The sequence below is a fragment of the Marmota marmota genome, unplaced genomic scaffold (assembly GCF_001458135.2).
Source record: "Marmota marmota marmota unplaced genomic scaffold, marMar, whole genome shotgun sequence".
Lineage (NCBI taxonomy): Eukaryota > Metazoa > Chordata > Mammalia > Rodentia > Sciuridae > Marmota > Marmota marmota.
In genome coordinates, this window is record NW_025999977.1 from 836,848 (window position 1) to 847,979 (window position 11,132).

The following is an 11,132-nucleotide window of genomic DNA, read 5'->3' on the forward strand; positions in this document are numbered from 1 at the left end:
CTCCTCAACTGCAGAAGTCACCAGCATCTCTAACTATGGGAAACCTCTCTCCCTCCCCATGGAGCTACCTGGGCCTGATTCCCACGCTTCAGTGAGTTTGGAAAAACCTGGACCTAGATTTCCTCAAAACACAAGGTAGCCCTGCCCTATGTCTGCACTCAGTTGCTCCTGCCGTGGAGCCCAGGTTAAGAGACCAGGGTCAACCATTTCCAAAGGAGAGCACTGAATGGACTGCCCTTGCCCCGTCCAATCACTTGCTGCAGAATCCCAGGCCCTGGGCTAACTCGCCCTGCCAGCCCCCACTGATCCCCAGAGCTGAAACCACCACCCCAGGCTCTTGGGTTGGAGCTGGATGCCTGTGTCATTAGAGAGAGACTTTTTTATTATTCCCATAGGGAAGGGAGACACAAGGGGATCACTAAGAACTATAGCAGGTGCCTGGAAAATAAATTAAAACAGAAATACATCAAAACAAAAAGGAGATAAGAGAAATGGAGAGCAGCGGGGGCTGCGGTGACAGGCGGCCCACCAGGCAGGCAGGCTCTCCCAGGAGAAGGCTGAGCAGTCCCAGGCTTCAGTCAGCCCATTTCTTGTCCCTCTGTCTGTAATGGCCCCAGACTCCAAGCCTTGTGGGGCCGTGACTCGAGGCCTCCCTGCAGCCTGGCCAGGGAGTGGCCAGAGTCCAGCTTGGGCCCCCCAGGGGCCTGGCCAGCAGCAAGCAGCACTCTGCCCTCATGGGTTCGTGGGTGCTCCCTTAGTCATTAGAGGTGACATCGATGTCCTCCCCGTTGGCCTGCTTCGTGGCAATGCGCCACCGGTTGATGTGGTGGGAACCCTTCTTCTTCTGCTCGGACTCAGGCCCTTCCTCCTCCAGCTTCTGTCGTTTGTATTTTGTCCTCCGGTTCTGGAACCACACCTTCACCTGGGCCAGGAGGGAGAGGCACAGATGAGAACACCCAGCAGCCCCAGAGCAGCCGGGGCCTGAGCGCTCACGTGAGCTGGGAGGCAGCTGGAGAAACGCAGGGTCAGGGCTCACAGACCAGGGTCCTCTCCTCGGGACAGCTGCCACCTGATGGGTCTGGAGAACTGCTCTTCCAGGGCAAGTGAGATGGGGCCGGAAGAGGACTCTGGGCTGGTGAGGGGGACATATTCTGGTCCCTCTCACAGGCAAGGGATGGGGTGTGGAGCCACTGAGCATCCTGGTCCCTGCAACCACAGCAGAGGCAAAGCCCTGCAGCAGACCTGGTGCTACCGACTGCGAGAGAAGAGAACGATCGATCGCTGCTTTCTGGGGTGGAGTGAGTCACCATGTGGGTCCCAGCAGGTTCAAGCTGACTCCCTCCCGTGGCTGGCCCTGAGCTCTCCACTGCACAAAGAGGCTTCCTAACCTAGATATGGTTTCCACACCAACAGCAGGGCACAGGATGGCCAGGCCACTCCTAGGGTCATGGAGCCACCCCTAGAGGCTCTACCCCACCTCCTGTGCATCTCCTTTATAAGGGGACCCTTGATTGCAGCCTCTGGTGGAATCGACAGCCCCCACCCACACACACATTAGAAGTGGAGCTGGGCAGGCTGGAGCTAGGCAGTGGGGAACCCTGGCCTCTCAGTGCCAGGTCCTTGGGGTAGTCTGAAATCTACCACTGAGCCCTTGTCCTCCTTAGACAGACAGGGTGGGAGGAGGCATGTGTGAGGCCCCACATCAGGGCAACGCTCTGCCCTTCAGGATCAGCTCTGGACCTCCCGCTCCCACAGCACTGGCCCTGTCCTGCTGTGGGAACAGGTAGCACAAGAAACAGGAGAAATCCTGGGGACTATAGTAGACTCCTATTTGAACACAGAGAGCTCCCCACTGCATCAGGCAGTGAGAACCCCGACAAGAGGAGAGATGGGGCTCAAACCAAAGCTGGACAAAGGATCTCCATTGCAGAGGGGCAGTCAAGTCGCGCTTCCAAACCACCCAGGAACCCTTCCTGGTTTTATCCTAGCTCTAAGCCCCCTCGTCCTCCTCCGTCAGTGTTTACTCAGGGTCCAGGATGCAGCCCTTCACATCCTCCCATATGCAACCCGAGAGGTGGTACCTGGGAGCATCCTGGCCTGTGCCCTGTAGAGAAAGCCTTTGTCCACCAACTCCACCTGACTGTGAGCTTCTTTCTTTGGCCCTGCAGAGCTGGGCCAAACCCGAACCCTCCTCCTAGTTGGCAGGAGGAGCCTGGGTACCTACCTTGGCTAAGCCCCTTTCTCTCTCTGGGCTTAAGTCCCTCGTCCACAGGAAGAATGTTTTTTTGGAACCAATGCAACTCCAGGGCACCTCCTGGACTCTTGAGCCCAGGACCCAGAGGTCCCTGGGGGAGGGGATGCAGAGAGGGCAGGCTCACAAGGCATGGAGCGTTTCCTGGAAATGTCAGCACATCTAAAAGCAAGTTGGACCAGGCACAGTGGTGTGTGCCTGTAATCCCAGCAACTTGGGAGGCTGGGGCAGGAGGATAGCAAGTTTGAGGCATGCCTCAGCAATTTAGCAAGACTCTGTCTCATAATAAAAAATAAAAAGGTCTGGGGATGTAGCTCAGTGGTGAAGCACCCCTGGGTTCAAGCCCCAGTGTCCCCCAAAAATAAATCAATAAAAGCACCCGGTGCTGGCAACTGTAGCTGTGCAGGTGGCATGGGTAAGTCATGTGCATGGAGTGCAGTGAGCACCTCAGTTTGGACAGCAGCAGTGACTGCTGAGGGGAGCATCCTGAGGATGGTTTCATGCCCAGGACATGCCACCCTCGTACACCCTCCCCAAATGCTCCTCTCTGTCCCCTCCATGGAACTCCCTGCTACAGGGTCCACCGCACGACCTCCTCTTTCCAGGTTCCCCTGGACCCTCTGCCCTGCCCCCTTGGTCTTACAGCATGAGGGTGGAGGTGGGGCAACAGGGCCCAATCACTGTCCCGGAAGACGAGGTGCACGGCTGCAATGGATGGAGCAAGGGTGAGGGGCTTCTTTCTCCATTTCCAGGGCAGGTTCAAATCAGTAGCCTGCACACTTCACTTCAGGTAGACTGGAGGATGGCAGTTGCTCTGGACACAGGGTTTCTGGATTCCATGCCTACCTCTCCTTGGGCACAGGGCCACCCAAGCCCTGGTCGGTTCTCAGCACAACCATTTGGCAGCCAGCCCAGTCCCTGCCCTCCACCCCAGAGCCTGCTGTGACTGTGCCAGCCAGTGGGTGGGTGAGCTCACCCTGCCTCCTGTGTGTGACTCAGGGCTGGATACAAGGCTGGGGTGTCATTTCTGAGAAGCCCAAGTGGGCTAGCCGAGGGTGATTACCAGGTGATGGTGGACAACACCAGAGACAGAGGCCCCTTCTGCACCTTTCTCCCCACACCTCCTAAATCTCCTTCTGGAAAGGAGTCTGACCATCACCCTGACCTCCAGTGGCTTAGACCCGGCCATGCTACCTTTCCAGCAACCCTGGCCAAAGAGGGACGTGCTGATGGTAGAACTAACTGCAGGCACAGGAGGACACGTTTTCAGGCCAGGGGCCGCGTCCTGGCACACCAAGTGGAGGTGTTTTTTCTCCATGAAAATCCTGGGGTCAAGGAGGCAGGTCTTGAGAAACAAGGACACAACCCTCTCCCTAAGCAGCCCAGCTATCTTCCGGAGAACAGCCTTGGACTGAGTGTCCAGATGCTGTTTACAAAGACTGTAATAACAGGGGGACGCTGATGACTTCATAATGCTAGTGACAAAGCCGGGATGCACAGCACTGGCACAGTGTGGTCACAACCATGGAAAACAAAATCTACACATGGGGAGAAAGACTAGAAGGGAATGTACCCGAACCATGGCTGACTCTTCTCTCTTCCTTTTACTTCTGAATTTTCTAGAATGCATTACTGATGTAACAATAATTATTTTTTACTTGGAGGGAAAGAAAAAAAGAAGGGAATGGGCACTGAGTACAATAGGAGATGAGAGTGTACTTCACACTCTTCCTAATCCAACCAGGTGACTCTGAGGACACCTCTAGAGGACAGAGGACCTAGAAGGAAAGCAGGTCACATGGTGTGGCTATCAGCTTCAAGGCAGCAAGCCCTAGGAGGCTGCACCTATTTTGCATGTGCCTTCCCACCCCAACACTAACACATTCGTTCTCTTAGCTCCAAAGACAGTCAGAATGATTGCTGGGTGTGATGGCGCACACCTGTAATCCCAGTGGCTGAGGCAAGAGGATGGCAAGTTCAAAGCCAGCCTCAGCAACTTAGCAAGGCCCTGTCTCAAAATGAAAATACAAAAAAAGGCCGGAGATGTGGCTCAGCGATTGAGCGTCCCTGGTTCAATCCCTTGTACTGAGGGAAAAAAAAGAATGACGATTCTCTTGCTCAGTGTGATGTTTCTGGGTTGGGGGGGGGGTCTGTGGTCTCCCAAATCTCTCCCTTCATTGAGTGGCTCTCTGTTTCTTAGTGAAGCCAGATCCTTCTAAGACTTTCTCCACTTTTGCCTGAGTTACCAGACCTGGCGTACTCTCACTTGACCTTCAGGATGCTACTCAGATGGTCCTACACAGGACCTGCTCCCTCTTGGTGCTTTTCCACTGTCTCAGTAACAGAGACCTCCAGCTGCCTACTCCTCTACTCATTCACATCTCCATCTTCTCAGCAGTCTATGGGAATCTGGAGAACCAAGCAGTCTATTAGCTGGCCCCACCCGAAAACCTGTTCCATGTGTGGCTGTCCAGCTGGACTGAGGTGAGGTGCCACCTCGCCCAGGGCTCACTCAGGCAAGAGGTTCCAGGGCCATACCTGGAAAATAGAACATCAATAGAAAAAAGATTCAAGTCTAATCAGAAAAGGCGTTTGGGAAGTGCTGCGTGCTGGAGAGATGGGAGGTTCATGGACACTTTATAAGAGGTTTGGTTCCTAATTTTCCATGTGGAAAACTGGACTTACTGTTTCCAGGGGGAGTTGGGGGGAGGGAGACCCATATTTTTTTCAGAGGGACAAGGCTCAGGCCTGAGTCAGACAGGATCAAGGAGCTGAAATTCCTGTGGATAAATGAACATATCAGTTCAATAGGGGATGGTCAATGTATGCATTAGAAATGAAGCATGTGTATTAACACGTGAAAGATTAGACAAATGAACAGAAAACAAGCAAATTATAGCCCCAGCCAATGTTTCAGAGCTTCATTTTTTGCATAATGTCCTGTTTTGAACGGGGGAGGTCTAGACCCCTCCTTTTCCTCTGCTCCTCCAACCTTATCCTGTGGCGAATACGAAGGTCTGTGGTACCAGGTCCCCACCTACTTTCAGGGGAATACCTGTCCTTTCAAGGAGTTCAAATATCCTAATCAAGATCTTGTAATTCTGACTTAGGAAGTTCCTCCTTATGTTCTCCTGTTGTCTCTTCTGCTTTAATTTAAGCATGTCTTCTTATTCTGTCACTCTCAGACACACAGAAAGTCCTCAGAATAGATAGCAGCTTAAAACCATCAATCAAGTCACCCCTCAGCCTGCTCTTCTCTCTGCCGTGTCCCGTGGGATCCACTTCCTCTCATTTGATCATATCAGTGTTTCCTCTCCTAGAGTCAAGCCAATGCCATGTGAAGCTCAATCCCCACCCCAGCCACCTCAGGTCACCTCCAACTCCCCACCAACCTCAGCCCTAACTCCTCCTAAGCTTTCTTATCTCTTCCTCTCAGCCTACCCTGGACCCTCACCCTCACTCTCAGAGAGGCATCGCAAAATTCACCTGCCTCCTCAGGACCATGTCTCCTGTCCCAGCTCCTCACAGAATCACACCAATCTCCCTTTCCCCATCTCACCCCACCACCCAGGACTCCCGGAACATCAGAGATGCAAAGATTCTTGGAGAAGAGCCAAGGCTTAGAGAAGGGATGCGTCATCCCAAAACCCAGAGGGTGAGCAACAAAGGTCTCTTGACTTTTCCTAAAATTCACATCACTTGGGTGTCTCCCCTCATCCATCCTCCAAAAGGCAGAGCATTCCAGAGCAGAAAGAGACCCCCAGAGCCACCTTGCCATGTCTTTCCCTACAGAGGGAAAGAACCGTCTCTAGAGTCAGGGATAGATGACCACGTACTCCTGCCCCTGAAGACCTCTCTCCTTGCTCTCTGGCTCCAAGATGACATCTGGACCTGACAGCTCCTTCTCCTTCTTAACCTGCCCACCTAAGCCCCCCTCCCCATCCTTCCCTCCAACATAGAATCCTATGCCTCTCTCCAGGCCTTCCAGATTGGAGGCTCCCTGGGAGCCTTCTGCCCATTCAGGTCTTTCTTGATCACCCCCTCAGCCCGCAGCTGTGGCCTCAAGGGGACTTCAGTCACTCATCCTGTGCACATTCTGTAAGTGTCCACACTTTCCATTTAGCCTCCACCACTAAATGAGGACTCTCTAAAACCAAGATTACATTTCCGCACCCTTCTCCCTCACAGCTCAGCTAAAGGCAAAGTCAGACAAGGTCAAGAGACACCTACTGATCTGTTCAGAGCAGAAGGAGCAGCAGCAACCTGCTCATTCATTTCCCCTAAAATTAATGTACCCCGCAACACACACACACACACACACACACACACACACACAGCAACATGCAAGCAGCATGATATCATGTGACTGCCTACTGGCATGTGATGAGTACCTATACCACCTGACCTTTGGGCGTCGATCACATTGCGGGCACACATCTGTTACTCATATACACCACACACACTTATCACACTCAGGCTCTGATGTGACACAGGCCTGAGCCTGCCCAACCAGCCACTGGGACTGAAGCTTAGATGCGTGCCTTCCTGGACACGCTCCAGCCCTGCACCATAGCAGTAAGGAGCAGCTAATTAGAGACAGAAGGGAGAACTGGCTCTTGCCCAGGGCCCTTTCTTCTACCTCTTGGGTTGACCCAGTGACCATCCCAGCACAAATCCTCCGACCTCCGACTAAAGGGTGTGCCTACACCAACAAAATAGCACAGACTGCTCACCTCTTGGTTCCTCATGCTAAAGTTCTGTGAGTGCAAAACTCCACACACACCGAACTGCTTAACCCTCCCAGAACTTTTATCTATGAACTGGTGTTTGCATCATCTAAATCAAAAATCATCTATAAAAATGCAAGGGAGAGATAGGATAGGGACAGGGAGGGAGCCGTGACAGCAGACAGCAAGGGGAATGACTAAGAAAGTTAGTGTTCATATCTGTGTGGAATGAAAAAAAAAATCTTTAAAACTTCCCATTCATTTAATGCATGTTTACTGAGCAGCTACTTCATGCAGGGCACTAAACTGGGCTCCCCTGAGAAATAAGACAGGATTGACTTCTACTTCCCACAGCTGAGATGCCCAGGTCTATTGTTCACCAAAATCATCCAGAGAGCTGCTTAATTTTTTCCCCCAATTCTGGACTTCCTTAGAGACTATGCTGGGGGAGGCCCAGGAGTATGTATTTTAAGATTTCCCAGAGAGATGGATTAAACTTATTTACAGATTGATATTTGCACATGAGAGATAATTAAACAAGTAATAACAGCAAGATTTGATACATATTAGGATGGGATATACATATAAAGGATATACTGTGGTCTCTGAGAACATAGAGGGGGGATTATACAGAAACACAGAGAAGTAGAATATAGATAATCCACAGAAACTCCAGGCTGGAGAGAACCCTGGAATTCATTTCATTCCATCTCACAGATACAGGAGCTGAGAGTCAAAGAGAAGACAAAGCCAGAGTCAACGAGATGACAGAGAGCCATTAGTAGACATCTGAATATACCTGCAGTTGCTAATAGCTCTGTAGAGGTGAAGTTTGAGATGGATGGTGGACACACAGAAAATATAACAAACTAGATGATAAAGAGATAACTAAGGATTGGCTAAATAGCAGTTATTGTTAGGAAGAAGAACATGTAATTAATAGAAAACAGGAAATATAAATTAACCAATTTGGCAGGGGTTTTAATGAAAGCAGACAAGTATAGATGGCTGGATATAAAACAGCTACCTAGAAGGGACAGACTAGAGAATTGTGAGTAACAGTTGTAGATATGGACAGAGATGCACAGCACAGGGCTGATGCTTGACAAATAGCTGATGGCTGAAAAGGACACGTAAGCCTGTCGTGTACACACAGAGAGGTGGACAGACAATTACACAGCTTAGGTCCAAGTGATGAGTTAGGAGACAACTCTGATGTTAGAGACTGGATGTGGCAGAAGAACACTGGCCTAGAAGACATCTAAGTTTGTATCTTATGTCACTAACTTGACACATTCCTTTAAATGAAGAAAAGGAAAGGGATTGGGAATAGGAATTATTATTATCTGAGTTCATATTAGGCATATTTAATCATTGAACAATCTATTTTCTGGGTGAGGAAACAAGAACTCAGAGAGAGTGAGTAATTTGTCTAGGGTCACACAGTTAATATGGAGGTGGGTATTTGAAATTGCACCTGCCTGACTGTAGGGCTCTGCACAGTCCATCTCTCTATCTCAGGATCCTCACCTAGAAAGATAGGCAAACACAAGGAGATTCCTCAGGCTCAGACCTCCTATAATTCTATCACATGCAAAAAACAGCTCATTTACAGAGGGAATATGATTAGTCATGAGTTCTTATCATTAATGAAGCCGTAACTATTTCACTATTATATCTGGTTTTGTTCTAAATGTTTGAAATATCTCATAATTAAAGTAAAAGAAACAATCAGTCCATGTACTAACTGGCATTGTTAGGAACAAATATTGACAGGCCGCTAGATTCCATTTAAAAGAAAGTTAATTAAAAATGCTCTCACTGAGCTAAAAAATTGAAAGTTTAAAAACAATGACATTATTTCAACAAGTGCTAATCTGTGGGTGGTGGGATTATAAACTGTTTTGTTTTCTTACATGTCTGCAATTAAAATGCAATAAATATTACTTTTTAAATGAAGTTAATTATAAACACCATTCTTAAGTTGACACCTTGTTTTAAACAATAATTTTAAAAAATTGTTTGCCAGGAGAGAAAAGAGGTGTTATTTTATCAACTTATTATTTTCTTTAAAACATTTTTAAAATTCACTTCATTGCTTCCAAAGCTTTTTTCCTACAGTTAGAACAGACACTTCAGCTCTACCAAGTCTGAATACGAACGGGTCCTGCCATGGAGAGGATGAATTAGTGGGGCATCAGACAGGGCTGCAATCCATGACCAAATAGGAGAACCAGAGGGTCAGGTCAGCAGCAGAGAGCTGAGGGTGCAGTTAGGGTTTCTGGCTCCCCCTCTAAACCCCCTTCCTAACCCATCTGCTAATGGGAGACCCCAAAACCAAGGGGGGGCTTCTCCCTGTCCTGAGCTAGAGGTGGGAGGTGTGGGAGAGGGAAGTGGGAAGGAAGGGGTGGCAGAAGGTGAAATGCCAGTTTGCTGAGAGTTGCTGGGCAGTGGGAGCCCACCTCTCATCTACAAATCTCAGAGATGACAGGGACTGAAAGCGTTTCCAGGCACCAAAATCTGCCTCCAGGGCAGCAGCTGGGCAGAAGAAGGTAGGCCCTGGGTGGACAGGAGTTTCCATGTCGCTTTCAGGTAGTATTGGTGGCAAAGTACCTACAATGAACCCAAATCAGCTTTCCAGTAACTCCCATCTACTTCATTAATTTTGTTTCTTAAATTAATTATCCATTGCAAAAAAAATACTTCATGGTAATTGTAACATCACTCAGTTCAAAGCCCTCTGACCCCACTGGAGTTTATTTCCTTCTGCACTTGACAGCACTCACTGTGGCAACAGCTCCTGTGTACCCAGTCCACTCTCCCACCCTCCCTAGCCTCTCGGAGGTTCTGCATACACCCTTCACTGTTCCCTAAGCCCCAGCTGTCAGCCTGCGTGGGGATCACTGCCACTCTTGGACCTCAAGCTGGAGCTGGTGGCTTCCTAGCTCAATCCCTCTGCTTCTGACGCTAGTAGCCTGAGGACACCTGGATTTTCCTCCCCGCTCCACACACGCTGGTGGGCGGCCAAAGCTTCGCCAGGTTTGCTCAGGAACAACAGCTCAGTCAGTTGTTGGGAAGGCCAGGTCATCCCGCGGAACTGTGAGCGCCCCGCAGCAGCGGCGGGAGAATGGCTGCAACAATCCCAGGGCTGAGACCGCTCCGCTCGCTCGGGTAGACTAGGTGCTGCCCGCGCGCGCGGCCGCTCCCGAGGCTGTGTGTTGCCTTGGGCTAACCTGGGCCCTCCAGAGGGGCATTAGGAGCCAACTCAACTACGGTTTGTGTCTACTCTGCCTCCTGCTGGGTCGTTGTGCTAGACAAAAGTCCTGCGGTCTCAGCAGGATAAGCACAGCCCAGAGAGAAAGGGCTCTAAGGACGGGCTTTGCCGGAGCACCGCGGGGGTGGCTTTTGGAACCCGGGGGCAGAGAATTCCGGGCCGGGCTGGGGCGGAGGCTCGCGGCCGCTGCTGCCCCGCCCGCCCCACCTCCCGGGCTCCCGGGCGCCGCGCTGGACGCAGGGCAGGCTGCGGCCGGGGGTGATTATTACCTGCGTCTCGGAGAGGCTGAGGCTGCCGGCCAGCTGCTTCCGCTCGGCGCCCACCACGTAGTGGTTCTTCTCGAAGGCGCGCTCCAGCCGCAGCAGCTGCGAGGGCGAGAAGGCCGTGCGGATCCGCTTGGGCTTGCGCGCGAAGGGGCCGTGCAGAAGCAGCCCATCCTGGGGCACGTCGCTCGCTGTGGCCCCGGCAGCCGACGGCAGCACACGCAGGTACAGACAGAGAGAAGGGGCGCCGTAAGCTGCAGCCCGGCCGCCAGGCCGCCCGGGGGAGCGGGCCACGCTCGGCCTCCAGCCCCTCTCCCGAGCGTCCTTGAGCGCTCCGCTCAGTCTCCAATCCTTGATACCCCCATCCACTTCTCCCCTTTCCCTTTTGCCGTTTGACTCCACCCTGCTTCCCAACACCTCCCCACACTTGGAGAGTTACCCCGCCAGGGATGCGCTCAATCCCAGCCCAGTGGATCACTCTTTGGGGCCCAGAGTCCACGCCAGGCCTGATGAGGCGCCGACCCGCCCAAATCCACACTTCGTGGAGCAGCCGAAGAGGCCAAGGGATGGCAAAAGTCCTTTGGCCCTCCTTTTCCCTTTCACAGCCTTGCTACCTC

The 11,132-nt window shown here is 51.5% G+C and overlaps 1 protein-coding gene across 1 annotated transcript in view; it reads right to left on the reverse strand.

The window, feature by feature from the left end:
• Positions 1 to 361: 361 nt before the first annotated feature.
• Emx1 (empty spiracles homeobox 1) overlaps positions 362 to 11,132 on the reverse strand; it is a 16,956-nt gene continuing 6,185 nt past the window's right edge. Inside the window, exons 2-3 of the mRNA XM_015479363.2 lie at positions 10,522 to 10,706; positions 362 to 922 (exon numbers count right to left, since the gene is read on the reverse strand). Coding sequence (XP_015334849.2) covers positions 755 to 922; positions 10,522 to 10,706 — 353 coding nt within the window. The 3' untranslated portion in view covers positions 362 to 754. The remainder of the gene's footprint in view (positions 923 to 10,521; positions 10,707 to 11,132) is intronic.